This window comes from Carya illinoinensis, chromosome 4 (genome assembly GCF_018687715.1).
Source record: "Carya illinoinensis cultivar Pawnee chromosome 4, C.illinoinensisPawnee_v1, whole genome shotgun sequence".
Lineage (NCBI taxonomy): Eukaryota > Viridiplantae > Streptophyta > Magnoliopsida > Fagales > Juglandaceae > Carya > Carya illinoinensis.
The window spans coordinates 2,533,574-2,549,990 of record NC_056755.1 but is presented as its reverse complement, the minus strand read 5'-3'; the positions used below and the strand labels follow the sequence as shown (position 1 = coordinate 2,549,990).

Here is a 16,417-nt window from a genome sequence, read left to right as displayed (position 1 = left end):
GGTGAATTAAAATTTCCATAATTTACATATCAATTATATCTGTGAATAGTTTTATTCACATAGTTCAGATACAAGTTTTATTTATTATTTTTGTACTTGTTATGAATTATTGATGATATAATTTATCTTAGAATGGAAATGGAGCATCCCTGAAGGATCGCTCTAAATCAATAATTTTATTGAGTACCTCATAGTTTAAATGAGTGATACGTGTACCAAAAACTCATTATGATTTATGCACTTGAAGTTGCATAATTTGAAATTGTGGAAAGAATATATATTTAAATGAACGTCTCGAATATGCTCCTGAAGTAGCAAAATCGAGTATGCTCCTGCAATATGAAATACAAACGTTCACAATATATTCTAAATTTAAATCTGGTCTTTCAGTGACTGGATAAAATAATGAATTTTTGATAAGAATCATTAGTCACGTCTTACTAGATCTACATCATTTCCTGAAGTGAATGATAATGAATTTATATCATGCTATTCCCTGAAGTGAAAAGAATGATACGTTTCATTCAAAGAAACTAAGAGATTGGACGTGATAATGAATATCTTTTCGGGCTAGAAGCTCGTATTGGAAAAGCTGTAAGCTTTCTCTTTGAGATAATATTATACAAATTATTGAATCAAATATTATGATGCATCAAAAAGTGATATGATTCAAATATTTGTATCATTTATGGTTATCTTGATCATCCAAAAATCAATTATGATAAGTCGAATGATTTTCATATGGACGTCCATAAAAGAACCAGAAGATTCTTTTACTATAAAGTCTTACCACCAGAAGTGGAAAGAAAAATTTGTCAGAAGCAAGTAAGATGAAATAATTCGACGTTATCTTGATTATCATATGTGAACCAGAAGTTCATATGATAATTAAATTATGGATGCAATAAGATAAAAATGTCTCATATTAGAGCTGCTAAAATCCCAGCAAGGATTAAAGTCCCTGAAGGACAATTAAGAAATTCAGCAGTCTAATGAACATAAAACATGTCTAAAGGCATGTGAGACTTATTGATACAAAAGATAGAGCATCTCAAAAAGAGAAAGACACAAATAATTGGTGCTCCTGAAGAGGCCATACCCACGAAACAAGCAATAAAGTCCATCCAGATTTTCTGTATAAAATTCTCCTATATAAACTCTTGAAGAGTACAAATCTCCTGAAGAGTGCCTCCTGAAGAGGTTTATCATGAAAATGTCTTCCCTTGAAGAGGGACAGGTACCTGAAAATAACGAGATCTCGTTACATTTCATGAATAATGGAGAAATTATGGATAGAAATAAAATTGTTGTCGACAATGTATTTCCATATGAGATGGCAATTGACATTACCAGAAGTAATGATGAAAGTGAATCAAGAATCGTCGAAGAATACGATGTAAAATATTGGCCAAATTTGAAAGAAACAATTCCTGCAGAATTGATTCACTAGTAAAATATGATGCATCGAGACTTATAGTCCAAACACCTAAAGAGGTGATGCTTGTTGAATGTCAGTGGGTATTTATAGAAAGGAAATAAAAATGTGATATATAAATCACGAGTTAGTTTCTCAATTCCTGCAGAATTGATATCACTCAGTAAAATGTGATAAATATGGACTTGAAGTCCAAACACCTAAAGAGGTGATTTTTGTTAAATACCAGTGGATATTTATATGAAAATGTGATATAGAAATCACAAGTTAGTTTCTCGAAGAAACAATATTGATATGATTTTAAAGTGGTTGAAATCATATTGAGATTTTTATTAGCTTGAAAGTTACCGAGAGTTTGGATATGCATGATTAACTGCATATTTATATGGATCATTGGATCATGATATATATATGAAAATCCCTGAAGGATAGAAAATGTCTGAAGCTTCTAATATGAATACATCTGGAAATATGTATTCTATCAAGTTTCAGAGATTCTTATATGATCTAAAGCAATCCAAACGCAAACAAGCTATTATTGCAATTTATATATATGATTTAAATGTCATTGAGGCTCCATAAGAGCTCATGAAACTGCACATATTTGAAATATAAATCTGAAACCCTTGCGGCTTCAAGGGGAAGATGGATGATATTATTAGTCATGAAATACCATCTTTTAAATACAATTAGTATTTCAGATTCATATTATAGGTTTGATAAGAAGTGTGCATTATTAAAGAAGAAATAAAATGAAGTACACAGAACATCTACCAGAAGATAGAACCACAAATATGAATATTTGTGAAATATTATTTTATTATCTTGAAGCAAGAATTACAGAAATTTAAGACACTTTGCCTCATTCTTCAAATGCTCTTGTTTTTCAAGAATCTGCATGTCATCCCTATCTAAAGCGGTGGACAATCGAAAAGAAGATTTAAGCAAAGATTTTAAATTCCTATTCTCTTTCTTTATTGATTCTATCTTCATGTTAGACTCCAGAAGAAGTCGCTGAAGTATAGCAATATTCTCGTGGAGATTGTCAACTCCACAAGTTCTGGATTGCAGTCGCTGAGAAAATGCGACAATGGATGATGAGTATCGGGTACCGAGACTCACAAGCTCATAGATAGCTTCATTATCTGACCTATGAGTCAGATCATTACATTGCATGATAGCACCTGTGGTAGAAGCAGGAACAGCTGATGAACGAGGTGCAGAGTACCTCATATATTGGCCATGAGAAGATCGCTGAGCCATTGCAGAGTAAAAATGTAGAAAGAGATTGCAGAGTAAAAATGAAGTATGATTACAGAAAAGTGAAGAAGATGAGATGCGAATGAAGATGAGCTGAATATCTCTTTTATAGAGAAAATTATGATACAACATCTCTCGTGAAGCAAGAGAAAAGAGACGAAATATAGCTTCATAGCTCTGCGGCGCCTGACAGCTGAGGCGCTTGACAGCACGCCTGACAGCTGCAGCACTTAACAGCACGCCTGACAGCTGCAGCACTTGACAGCACGCCTGACACCTACAGAGGAGTTGAAAATCTGTGGTGCTTGTCTGATCTTAAAAGGCTGGCCACCGTTTTTATTAAAAATGAGGTTAGCAGTTTAATGTTGATGAATTCTCCACTAACTGTGTTATTTACAAGAACTCCAGAAGAGTACAACTCCAGAAGAGTAATGATCAGCAGAAAGATCCACAATTAGTTGGATGTACAAATGCGAGTTATTTTTCAGATACACACAAGAAGATCATTGCAATTCATGAGAAGAAAGTTGAAATTAATATCAAGAAGGTACGGTCAAGTAAAAATCTGACAGATTTATTCACTAAAGCATTACCAACTGCAACATTTAAGAAGATTATGCAGAACATTGGAATATGGATGTTTGAAGACCTGTTATCATGCACTTTTCAGGGGAAGTAACGTCTTGAAGACTTGTGCTGATTGTACTCTTTTTCCTTCGCTAAGGTTTTATCCCACTGGGTTTTCCTTTGCAAGGTTTTAATGAGGCAATCTTAAAGCACTCGACGATACATATGAATAATGTACTCTTTTTCCTTCGCCATTAGTTTTTTCCCACAGGGTTTTTCCTTGGCAAGGTTTTAACGAGGCATATTCTTTAAATATGGTCATCCAAAGGGGAAGTGTTATAAACTATCTTGAATTGTATGACCACATTTATCTAGTCGTCAAATGCATAGTGCATAGTGCTAGCATAGTGAGCTAGCATAGTCCCCTTTGTACGCCTATATATATCGTTGAATTCTTTAAGAAATATATGTTTTGATAAGAGATCAATAAGTTAACCTCTCTCGCTCTCTCTCAATCTCTTGACACTCTCTCTCCTTTTTATTAAGTTTTATAACAAAAACAATATATTTACGACAGCCAAAAGTATTAACTCAAAGTGATAAAAATACCGGCAGTGTTTTATGGAACATGACCAGTACAATAAATATTAAATAAAATTGAAATATTATAACCACAAAGGAATTATATAAAATAATTTTATAAATTAATATGGCTTAATTTAGTTTATCAGATTATAAAATTATTTTTATAATAAAATAGATAAAATTATGTCAACTTATAAGATTCTTTTGTGTGCTAATTCTGTAAAAATCGAGCCATGGCTTCGGCTGCAAAGGTGCTCAAATATTAATGGGGTATCCAAGGCCCAGCTCAGATCATTCAAGCCCAAGAAAGAGCCGACATATGAAATGCATACATAAGAGGTATCAGCCCAACATGCTGCTTACGTAAGGTATCCAAAGTATCCACCATCCAGCCACAAAGAAGGCTGAAGTCTGGTCGAGGTTAATTGTCAATCGAATCAACTAATTTTTAACTTCTTATAGAAAAAAAATAAAATAAACTTTCGAACATTTTAATCTATAAATTAAATTCATTTAAATTTAAAAAAGTAAACTATATCAACATCGTGAATCGGAACATTCTGATTTCTGAAGCGGCAGCAAAGCAATTTTATCTAATCTCATTTCATATAAAAATAATATTTACAATCGTAATTATGTAAATAACATATAGTTATTTTAAAAAAAATAAATTAATATAAGACTCGTATAAAAAAAAACTAAATTTTTAATAATAAATTTTATTTTTTTTAAAACAATTATACGATATTTACGATTTTACGACTCTATTTGATATTGCTATGTCTCATAGCGTGTCTTCTGTAAGACTGTATGCACACGAAATGTTGCCGTGTCGTCTTGGGCTCTCTCGTTTGTTGCAATAATAATTGCAAAAAATTTCCATTTTTGATTTCCTTTCTACCTCTCCACTCCAGCGGGTGGTAGTCTCCGAGTCTCTCGCTCTCTCTCTCTCAAGTCAAAGCTTCAAGTTGTTAATCTCACCCCGACGTCGTATCGGCCATGTCTTACGACTACCTCTTCAAGTACATCATCATCGGCGACACAGGTTGTTAACTTTGTGTTCTTTTCTTTCAACAATAATAATGATAAAAACCTAACTCAAAATTTGTTTTTTCTTTTTAGTTTTTGTTTATTTTTCCTTTCGTTTGGTGATAATTTGTGGGGTGTGGGCATCATTGGGTGGGGTGCAGGTGTAGGGAAATCATGCCTGCTCTTGCAATTCACGGACAAGAGGTTTCAGCCCGTGCATGATCTCACCATTGGTGTGGAGTTCGGAGCTCGCATGGTCACCATCGACGGCCGTCCCATCAAGCTCCAGATTTGGGACACCGTAAGTCCCCCTTTTTTTCCCTAATTACTTTTTTTTTTCGATGTATTACAGATAGCGCATTTTAATCTATTTATTTACTTTGCTTGCATAGCGGAAAGTTAGAGAATCATGTATCATAAATTAAATTTAGCAGCAATTAGAAAATCCTGCTAGGTTTACAAACAGGGGCATTTAAGCTGGCAAGATGTATTTATCATTCGAAAAATATATAATTTGGTTCTTTGATGGGATAGAGTATTTTGAGAGGTTGATACCGTCCAAGTCTAAGGTTCGAATCCTTTTGGATGCAAATAATTTCTAATTGCCATCGGACTAGGGGATTTTTCCCTTGAACTACTCAAGGTGCACTCATGGGAGACTCCTTGTTGAGGGCTTGTGCACCTCCGAAATTAGTTAGAATGCTGTTTTTGGACACCTAGTACCAATAAAAGAAAAAGGGGGAAGGAACTAGCATTTGTTTTCCTAGTTCATGTGGGGGTTGCTCCTGAGTTTTGTTACGTGGTCCTTATGTCTTAGCCTTGAAGGTAAATATTTGATAAATGCAAACACGCATTTGATAGATTCTAGATAGGCGATATAAAGTTTAGTTTCTGTTTTGGTTTTGATAAGTAGCGTAGTTTATGTTATGTTGCAAGCCCATATGTTTAATCAACGATTTACTTTTGGATGTTGAGTTGAGCTGAACTGAGTTCTTTATTAATAGTAGTAAGTTGAGTTGGTGAAGTGAGTTATGTGGGACCATCTAAAATGAGTTTAGATGTGTTTGCGTGTTAAGATAAGTTTAGTACTATTTTTGAAAAATTGAATAAAGTTGTGGGTTCACGTATAAATAGGTGGTGAGTTGAAAAAGATTGTGGGTCCCACGTGTAATGAGGTTTTGAGTTGAGATGAGTTTAGTAATTTGAGAGTTTGGTGTTTGGATGTTAAACTCAGCTTAAAATTAGACTTAAATGAGTTGATCTCAGTTGAGTCTTACAACCAAACAGGGCCTTTATCTTTTTTAATTAATTCCTCTACCTTAGTGGCCTACAGATTATAGTCATAAGCCAAGGGTTTGGTTTTTTTCAGGCTGGCCAAGAATCTTTCCGGTCCATAACCAGATCTTACTACAGAGGAGCAGCTGGAGCACTTCTGGTATATGACATAACCAGGTGCGTGTCCATGCGCACTTGCGTGTGTATGCGAGAGAGAGAGAGAGATGGAGAGAACTTCTATATTTGTCCTGCCCCCAATTTCCTGTTCTGGCACAAGTTTCAGTACTTTACAAGTTACAATTAAACCATTAATTTGTTATCTTGTCTAGGAGAGAGACATTTAATCATCTAGCAAGCTGGCTAGAGGATGCTCGGCAGCATGCAAATCCCAACATGACAATCATGCTCATAGGGAACAAGAGCGATCTTTCTCATCGGAGGGCTGTTAGCAAAGAGGAAGGGGAACAATTTGCAAAGGAAAATGGGCTTTTATTCTTGGAGGCATCTGCAAGAACAGCTCAAAATGTTGAAGAGGTGATGTAACTCAACTAAAAAAGGCTTCTATTATAAAGAGTTATACTATAATTTATAGTCCATCTTTTTTTGATGACTTTAATGTTACATAGCATGTATCTTTCAGGCTTTCATAAAGACTGCTGCAAAAATTCTTCAGAATATTCAGGAAGGTGTATTCGATGTATCCAATGAGGTAACTCTAAAGTCATTCCTGGAGAGGAGGGGAACTTTGGGATATTGGGAGTTAGACGTTATCTCAAATTCTTTTTGTTTTTTATTCTAGTTTTGCATACTCGTACTGTAATTTCTATCACTGCATTACAGAAACTGTAGAAAAGATGATTGAATGCAAAACCATCAACTGTCTTAACCGGGGCCATCCTGCTCCGGTGGGAAATCTACTTAGGCTATTTAAGTTTGATCTCTTGTGATTTTGTGTTGGAGAGGCATCAGGAATTTTAGAATTGTAAAGACATATGATCTAATGGGGGACTCTCTGTTCAGGACTAGGGAAAAAAAAGAAAAAGAAAAAATTTTATCCGTTTAAAACCTTCCAAAATTGAGATGGTATGAATTCCTTAGTCAGTGCTAGCCTGTTAAGGAGCACGTGGATATTATCATTTATTGATGCCATTGTGTTAATAACTGCAGTCATCTGGCATCAAGGTTGGGTATGGCCGCCCCCAAGGTCCATCAGGGGCAAGAGATGGAACAATCACTCAGACGGGGGGATGTTGCAGTTAACTGGTCACTTATACAGGTAGATGTTGCGGCTAACTGAACCCGAATCCAGCTCCTGTACTTGACCCCTCTGCAATTAATTTATTATTTAATTTCATCCCCATAAACACACTTCTTCAACTAGCATGTGACTTGTGTAGAATACTAAGAAGATGTATAGAATTGATTTCAACTCTTCTTGGGACAAACTTGGTAGTTCTGTTAGGAAATCAACTCTTTACAAGTGCTCGAAGAAAGCTTTTTCAGTAACTAGATGAACCAAGACGAAATTGGTTATGCTATGGGGGTATTTACCTTTCTTTTGTGAATTTTTGGAAAATAAGTCCCCTTTTTTGTTCTATTTTTGTAATTTTCTCCTCTTAGAACCACCAACTACCAAGAATGGATCAGTGATAATTCATTTTTCTTCATTCTGGACTTAGCCACTTAGATGATGGATCGCTCTTATCTTCAATTGGTATTCCTGTAAAACACTTCGCTCTCTGTTTTTAGGGGCTTTTCTCACCTTGGTTGGGATTAAGCGCGCCGTTTTGCCCCCCTTTGCAGTCTGGGCTGACTGAGCACTCAGGCCCTGTACGTGGGTGTGGTTTAGATACGTTGTCTTCTTAGACCCTACGCAAGGAGGGGCCAAGCTTCTTGTTTTCAATTCACTTTTATTTTTTCTTCCTTTTTAAGAACAAAAATAGGAAAAAAATGACATTTTTCATTCTGAACTAGCACCGTTTCCAGAATTTAAATCCTAAATTATTAAGTTTAGAATAAAAAAACATGAATTTCCCAAGTGCACGATATACAATAAAAAATGCATTGTAGTGTATTGGTATTTAAATACTATCATATATTACACTTCTGAAATAACTTTATTGCATCATTAAAGAAGTTTCACATGTGGAGTGGTTCCCATGTGAAGCATTATTCACATCTCAGATGTGCAAGAATGCAAATACAGTGAGCGATCGATAGCATGATTCCCAGAAAGACCGATTAAGCAACTCTTGGAAGAGAGTACCTCGAGGACAGGCCATAAACATCACGATCCCTTTTAAGGGAAGTTAATGAGGTTGGGTTGACTTGAATGAACAGGTAGTTTCCAGCAAAAATATCACCAAAATGAGCCTGACTTTCCTTCAATCTCTTTAGCGCCCTAGCCCATGAACATGACACTCTGACGGCAGGGAGCAGCCTAGCTTTCCTCAAGAACTTCCTCAAGTTTGGGACCTTGAGCTTGAACCTTCTTCTTATGGACACCCTTTTGAACCTGCACCAAGCCCTCGATCTCAAAACCACTCTCTCTCTTTCTTCATAATCCTCAAAGCCACCTTCATTTCCAAGTCTTTGGTAAGGAAACTTGAAGACGGAGGTTAGCTCAGTGAGAGACATGGCCATTCAGAAACAAATTCAACCCCTACATCTCCATGGAGAAGTTATATGGCCAGCCTCTATTGCTAGTCAGATAAAATTAATACACGAGTAGTTGGGGTTTTCTGAAGTAATGAATGATATCACAGGAAGGGGTTGGATTTCAGTAGCTGTTGAATGCATTAAATGTGATAGAGAGAAGCGGGTAATGGTTGGAGCATAATACGGAGATTATCATCTTTTTGCCAACCTTAATTGACAAGCCACCCACACTTGATGTGTATGTTCATTATTCTCGATGGAAAATGATAATACAGGAATGATAAGAAGAAGATATATAAGGCTGGCTTACATCGAGAGATGTTAAGAAAGACAGCCACACGTACAGGATTAAACTAGTAGGCAGGATGTCAAGGGTCCGAAAACCCATAACCATAATTTCCTTTACCAACAACTTCTAGTTCTACGGAACATTGAATTCTTTGTGCCAAACGCATTAAATACTGTACTCATCACACACTTGCCTAACAGTTCTTCACCATGCTGATGTTGCCATTTAAGATTAAGATATAAATTTACAATGTATAAATTTATTTAAAAATAAATAAAATCTTTCAGGCGAATGCCATTTCTTTAAAAGGCTTATACAAAATTTGGACAATCATTTTCCTAAAGCGTGCCTCTCCAGGCCGGACGAGGTGTAATTGGAGAATTTTCACCCACCAATAGGAGGGTGACACGTAGTAGTTGTAGTAAATTTAGAACAGATGCGTAATACAGAAACACACCATAGAAAACTCACAGTTATGTTCTCTCTTTTTCTCCACTCTCTGTGTCTCTCACTCTCTCGACAGTCGACACGGTTCCCTTGCTCAATCACAAGTATGGATAAAGGATTCCGCTAGAAACGAAGGAATTAATCAAACAAAGCAAGCTGTTGAACCACCGATTTTCGAAAACCTTGGAGTAACAAATCAAAATCAAGATCGTTGTCCCGTAGGCTTAATGAGGTAAACACTTTTTTCAAAGATCAGACAAACAGAAACGAAGAACAAACCATAAAATAGAAAATAAATTTAAGAAAAGTCCCGAATATGAAATTTTGATAAAAATGACTAAACAATCTCCAAAAAATAAGCAAATGCATTCAAAACCTAAATCTATAAAATTACATATAAAAAATCCAAAGAAAATCGGAAAATGACATTAAAAAAAAAAAACCTTCATGAGAGTTCAAGGCCTGAGAGCGCTTGAGGTTGACAATAGAAGAAGAAGAAGAAGCAGCAGCGATCAACGATGCGTTGTTCCTTTTTTTCTCTTTCTTGAAATTATAAGAGAGTGCGAAGTGGAAGAGAGAGGGGAAAGGTGAGAAAACCCAAAGATGAATAGAGTGTAATGCAATCAACGGTAAGTTTGATGGATTTATGAAGTGGCATCCTGTCATTGGAGGGTGTAAAACGCCTAAAGACACCACAACCTGTTTGAAGATAAACTCTTTTCTAAATTAAGAGACTACCATCTAGGTGGCATTGCATGGAAGAGATTATCCCCAAAGTGGGCACACAGGCAAGCAACTAGCGAATGTAACATCTAGCGGACACAGCATAATTCAGAAGGGACCGGAGCATTTGACATTACAAAAATCAGGTCCCATTTAAGAAAGTAACATTTTCTAGCTTGGAATAGTCCCCACTCTGCGTGAAGAAAATATGTGGATCATCCTTTCATTGATAAAAATATGAAAACAATTAAAAAAATGATAGTTACAATTATGAGTACGTAAGCGTTGTACAATTATTTTTTAAAAAAAGTAAATAAATATGAAACTCATATAAAAATAAATTAATTTTTTAATAATGAACCCCGCTCTTTTCAAAGTGATTGAACAACGTTTGTGTACTCCACAACTGTATATAATGTAACTTCATCAATTAAGCAATGAGAATTTCGGAATAATGTAACATTTTAAATCAGCATATAGGAGAGATTTCCTCGATAGTTTCAAGCCCACGCTCGATATTTTACATATTCGTTAGATTGAGGCGGGAAAAAGAATCATAAATGTATGAGAATCAGAAACTGGATGAGAGCCTAGGGAACTAACAGTCGAACAAAACATCCTTTATATCCTAACAAGTCTACCAAGATTTCTCTGCCAAAAGGCTGTTTCATGATTCATCCGCTCAACCCCAAAAGACCAGATCTAGCCAAACTGCATTCCGCCCACCCCCCCTCATATCTATCTGCTACTTCTACATGTTCTAGAATAAGCAAAACATTTTGCTAGCATCCTTAAAACCCAATGAGAACAACAATGACTACGGAAGTTTCAAATTTACTATCGTTTTTGGCTATAACAATGGCTGTCTGCCATTCTTATGCACCTGTTTTTCACAGGAGAATCATTTTCTAAGTAAGCACGTACGCATGTTCTGCATGCCTGGACAGAGTTTTCAGATATTGACAGGCGTGGAAGTGGTGCAGAGAATCTACTTATTGAAATGGATACAATGCTAAGTCAAGATGGGCTTGCCATCATAATTGATTAAAAAAAAAAAAACCCTACTGTCATAAACAATATTCGGAAGTTTGTGATTGTCTTAAGGTGGGATGGCTGGGTATCCGAAGTAGAACGCAGGATCGATGCTCCCCGCCTTAATGTGAAGAAAGAATTTCGAGTACAAACAAGAAAGAAGTTGTGAGGAGAGGGAATCATGAAAATTTGTTGTCTGTAATACCATGGATACCCATTTTTTTCTACCAAAATTAGGTGTATTCGTATCTTTTAATTAAGTGCAACTTTAATCCTATTATTGCTTGTTGAGTTACTATCAGAAAGAAATTAATAAAAAGAGGAGAATTGATTAAAAAAAAACAAAAAACCATGTTCTAGTCATGCGGTGGAAGTTAAACCTGGAAAAGAGGTGACTCTTGGTCTTCCTCTTCAAATTTCCTTGTAGCTGTCAAAAACGATGTAGCTTCCCAATGAGCACATCCGACAATATCACTACACCTCATCTTGGAATTCTAGCTTTGCTACAACCGAAGAGGCAGAGTAATTTAGGAGGAGCTCATACAATATATCTAGGTTGCATATAAATAGCCACCTCTTGCTGGTCCAATGCAGTAGTTCATCATTCTTATTCTTTATTTGAATGAATAGTTTATCCTTCCATTCTCCACTTTAGAAGATGTCCAGGTCTTTTAATTTTAGTGTCCTTGCAGGTGAGATCAAAACGACTGTTGTAACGGATGAGCTGGCGCTGGAAGAGAGCCTTAGATCACTCTTGTCTAAGACTTATGGAAAGACAGACTTACTAATGGAAAGACAGACTTGCCAAAAAAAAATTACTGGAAAGCTGCATGGGAGAGCCCGGAGAGGTAATGTAGGAAGAGACCTTGAGAGAGTTGTGGCTTTAGATATGGAGGAGTCATTCTGCTCAGCTAGTTACGGAACGGTGAAGGAAAGAGTTGTAGCCCGGAGAGGTAATGTAGGAAGAGACCTTGAGAGAGTTGTGGCTTTAGATATAGAGACGTCATTCTGCTCAGCTAGTTACGGAATGGTCAAGGAAAGAGTTGTAGTGTTGATACTAGGTGTAGATAATGATTGCCTTATTATACACCTTACACACTTCGAGAAAGTACCCACTTCCCTTTCCAAGTTTCTCGATCTTTCGGATATAACATTTGTTGGTGTCAGCATCAAAAGCAACCTGGCTGATCTTCAACGAGATTATGGGATTCAATGCAGGAATGGGGTTGATCTGGGAGTCTTTGCTGCTGCTGTTCGAGCTTCGCCGGGCATAAGTGCATATCCTTTGCCGTATCTGTTCAAGTGTATTGTTCCTCTAATTTCGAACGATACTTATTCGACCAATACTTTTTCGAACAATGCTTTTTGTAAACCTGCTGATGTAGCTTTTAGTGAGTGGGGTACAAGTATGCTAAGTGAGAAACAAATCGAGCATGCTAGTTTAGTAGTCCATATGACCTTTAAGATTGTGGAACAATTATGGCCCGCATATGCTTGAGTTAACAGAATTTATTGGCTTCAGCCAGCTTTTTAATCGCAAATTGATTAATTTTGGGTCGTAGCATGTTGTAAACAAGCAAGGAAGAATATGTTCCAAAAGTGAAAAAATGGCTTTAATTTGAGTCAACTGTAAACTGCTACCTCTCTAAAAGAAACAGAACAGTGAGAGAGAGAGTGCATATTGATACCATACGAACATGCATTAATACACCACCAAAATTTGATAGAATGCTTACAACCAAAACTTCAAAATTTTTGTGCTCGTACATTAAGTAAATTATTTACATAGGAGAAACTTCAAAAGCTTCATTTTCCAACAAATTGCTAGCAGTAAATTGTGATGAGCAGATTAATTTGTCAGATTCTTCTTGCACCTTTTCTTCCTTGAGGCAAAACTGCTAGGTCCAATTTCAATGGACATTCTTTTTGTACTGCATAGCATAAAAAAGCATAAGTTCCTCACCCTCAAAAACCATTGCATGCCAATTGAAAATAGATGGTTAAGATACTAGATGATGAAACAAATATACCGCATAGAGAGCTCTTCTGTCTCCTTGCCACCTTCTTCAGCTGGACCATCGATGATAACAATATACCATCAAATTCAGTAACATGGGTTTGAGAGAATGAGATAACGATATTCTGAAAGCCCAAAGACTACCAGTTGAAACGAAATTTGGTTAATTTCAGAAACATTTAGCTCAAAATGTGTGATGCATCTAGAGGATTTCTATTGATATTCCCCTCAAGAAAAAATGGAGATGTGGACACAATGAGCACTATTAGACCACAAACTAGTACTATAAGGCTTCCTCCTGAGGCATGCTGCCTTAAGGAGAGGTGCCCCATCTATTGCAATTAGCCAAGAACAGGTGAGCCGCAACTCAGCATATCGAAATTCATGCTTAGTATGAGCTAAACCATGGGCGTCTAATAAGCCGTTTATCAAAAAAGGGTTCAGACTCTGGGTATGGGTTCTAAGGCGAATAATTATGGGGAAATTAATTAACACCCTTTTTTTTTATTGGCACCGGGTGTCCAAAAACAACATCCCAACTAATCCCAGGGGTGCACAGGTCATCGGCAAAGGATTTCCCACAAGTGCACCTCGAGTGATTCAAAGAGAAAATCCCCCATTCTAATGGCCTCTAGAGATTGTTTGCACCCAATGGGACTTAAACCTTAAACCTTAAACCTGGGGGGATCATACCACCAAGCCCAAGGCCTTTACCACTTGAGCCAACCCCTAGGGGTTGAATTAATTAACACTGTTGAATTGGAATTTTAAAAGATGGTAAAGTAGCTCCCAGACGACAAATCCAAAATGCTGTTCCTAAGGATTCTTTAAGATAGTAATAGAGAATGAAATAACTAAAAAGTCTACAATACATGCAGCTTCACTTTGGACTTGGTTGGAACTCAGATATATCAATTGATGAGATGAGATCTAAAATAAAGTAAAACGATTTTTCCATGTAATCAACACTGTTAGCTTTTGCAGCCTGGTAATTAAATCCAACTTCCAGAACTTGATGACGGCGTGTGTTCATTAAATTTGGATTTTATCATTGTGTCATCCAATAATCTCTTATTGTACCATTGTACGAGCCAGAATTATTTCCCAAAGTCCTATATCCATCATGATGAACATTCATATCATAGCATCTTCAACAATTATCAGGTTTAACCAATAGGACAAACGATCAATTTACCATTTAAAGAAAATATATTCGAATGAGTCAATGACTATCCTCAACAGAATATGTGAACGATTCAATTTACAAAGGAACATAATTTGAGTCAGCATAAGGCAAAACATACCCATTCCATTAACTTCATCGATTTCCTGCCCCAACTCTGAACGGCAACACCATCGAACTCCTCCATCATCAAAATTGCAGTGTTCTCCCACAAGAGGCATCCAGAAATCAGCTTCTTCTGAATCAGTGCTCTCATCAGACAAATTCCTGACTGCAGAGATAATCTCATCAATTCCTTTGTCTTTTTCCTTCTTCTTCTTCTTCTTCTTCTTCTTCATTATACCATCCGTGGCCGGTTTTGCTGCTTTTTGGGGCTTCTGCCCACTCTTCTCTACTGAATTTCCATCTGAGGTTAACTTTTCTGCTTCCTTATCCTCTGTTCATATAAAGTCCATATTTCTCTTAAGAGGTTAACAATCATAAACATCTCTAGGCACCCTCGCTACACATAATCCTTAAAAACTCAGAAATCCGGAGGCAAATTTTGAGACACTACAAAAGTGAATGGATTATCAAAATTGGCTGATTATATATATTAAAAAAAGAATAACAAAAAGCATAAGAATTGAGGAAAAAACACGAACCTAATTTGTTAAGGAATCGTTTGCCATTGATGTGCTTCCATATATGTTCCTCGCACTTATTTATGGTGTCTCCCGTCAGCTTACATATCAACTTTGAACTGAAAACGGATCAGCTTACATAAGCATTTTGCTTCTTAAGCTTAGCACATAAAGGCTCAACATAATTAAGTTGAGATTTACTCATTAAAAAAATCTCAATTTCACTGTTGGGCACCCAGAAAACCTAACAACAATTATACACCAATCCGGCTTCAAATATGATTTTTAACGGAGGAAAATATAACTAGAGAAAGAGAGGAGGGAACTTTGAGTACCGGGAAAGAGGATCTTGCTTGAACATGTTGAGTGGAGGTTTGTTTTGGGACATAGCGACGTCGATGAGACCCAAACGACACCGTTTGGACGGAGAGTAGGATTCCATGTCTTTGGCGAGCACTTCGTGACCAGTCTCCACACACTTGAAGCGGCCATTCACGAGCTCTGTGAAGGTCGGTGCGGCCAGCAGGTTGTTCCCTTCCTTGTTCGATGACTTCTCTTCACTCGTCGTCATAGCTACGGTGACTGATAGCCCTGGTACATGTGTGCGCGCGCGGGAGAGAGAGCACACCCTTGTTGCCTGTTGGCACGTTAAAACGGCAGCGCACCACAAATTAATAGATATAGAAATATAAGAAGATTTTACATCATTTTTTTAATATTTAAATAATATTCAAAATTGAAAATATTTCTCACCCATTCTGTACGTTAAATTTCAGAAAATATATAAAATTGTGAGAATCATAAATTTATTTTTGTAACATATTTCCAGTTCTCAAAGCACTCGCCATTGTCTCGTTTCACCACGATGGTCGGACAAGTGGTTGGGACGAGTTTGAAATGATCGAGGTGAGCCATCCATGTGAAGCTATTCAACTGTCAAGTACGCGAAATGAGCCATCCATGTGAAGCTATTCAACTGTCAACAGCTTTCGCGTACTTTCCGCCAATGCTAAATGGTCATGTTTGACATGAACTCCCTGAAATTGGCCCAAGGCGGTCTTATAAAAGTTATCTGCATCCGGCACTGTTGCTAGCCCTATGACTAGCCAGAGGATTTCAGGTGACTTTTGGGAGCATTTCTATGCAGGAGGATTGAGTGTTCATTGGGTGGTTTGGATTAAAAGAAAACTGGCGAGTAAGCATGGCTTGGAGATACCTCAGCCTGGTTTAGAACCAAATGAAGGATTAACGTGGCACCTTTATCAGCTAATCGTTATGTATACTTCATCTCATT

The 16,417-nt window shown here is 36.8% G+C and overlaps 3 protein-coding genes across 5 annotated transcripts; 2 read left to right on the top strand and 1 right to left on the bottom strand.

Annotated features, from left to right (window-relative positions):
* Window positions 1-4,646: 4,646 nt before the first annotated feature.
* On the top strand, window positions 4,647-7,748 carry LOC122307565 (ras-related protein RABB1b). Its single transcript, XM_043120492.1, has 6 exons — window positions 4,647-4,892; window positions 5,038-5,177; window positions 6,246-6,328; window positions 6,481-6,685; window positions 6,792-6,860; window positions 7,319-7,748. The coding sequence occupies exons 1-6, from the start codon at window positions 4,847-4,849 to the stop codon at window positions 7,409-7,411; spliced, it is 636 nt and encodes a 211-aa protein (XP_042976426.1). The 5' UTR covers window positions 4,647-4,846; the 3' UTR covers window positions 7,412-7,748.
* A 3,506-nt stretch (window positions 7,749-11,254) lies between these two features.
* On the top strand, window positions 11,255-12,799 carry LOC122307564. The gene has a single exon (XM_043120491.1). It carries the CDS (start codon window positions 11,959-11,961, stop codon window positions 12,796-12,798), a length of 840 nt encoding a protein of 279 aa, XP_042976425.1. The 5' UTR covers window positions 11,255-11,958; the 3' UTR covers window position 12,799.
* A 182-nt stretch (window positions 12,800-12,981) lies between these two features.
* Window positions 12,982-16,374, bottom strand: LOC122307183. Of its 3 annotated transcripts, none has more exons than XR_006241642.1 (6): window positions 15,877-16,374; window positions 15,459-15,760; window positions 15,145-15,242; window positions 14,622-14,936; window positions 13,331-13,457; window positions 12,982-13,231 (listed from the first exon to the last, which is right to left on the bottom strand). XR_006241642.1 is itself a non-coding variant. In XM_043119872.1 (6 exons), exons 2-6 carry the CDS (start codon window positions 15,692-15,694, stop codon window positions 13,150-13,152), a joined length of 771 nt encoding a protein of 256 aa, XP_042975806.1. In that variant the 5' UTR covers window positions 15,695-15,760; window positions 15,877-16,374; the 3' UTR covers window positions 12,982-13,149. The 3 variants fall into 3 exon arrangements, 2 of the variants coding, with proteins under 2 accessions (XP_042975806.1, XP_042975807.1); XM_043119872.1 differs by having other exon boundaries at window positions 13,331-13,370; XM_043119873.1 differs by lacking the exon at window positions 13,331-13,457.
* Between the last annotated feature and the right edge of the window lie 43 nt (window positions 16,375-16,417).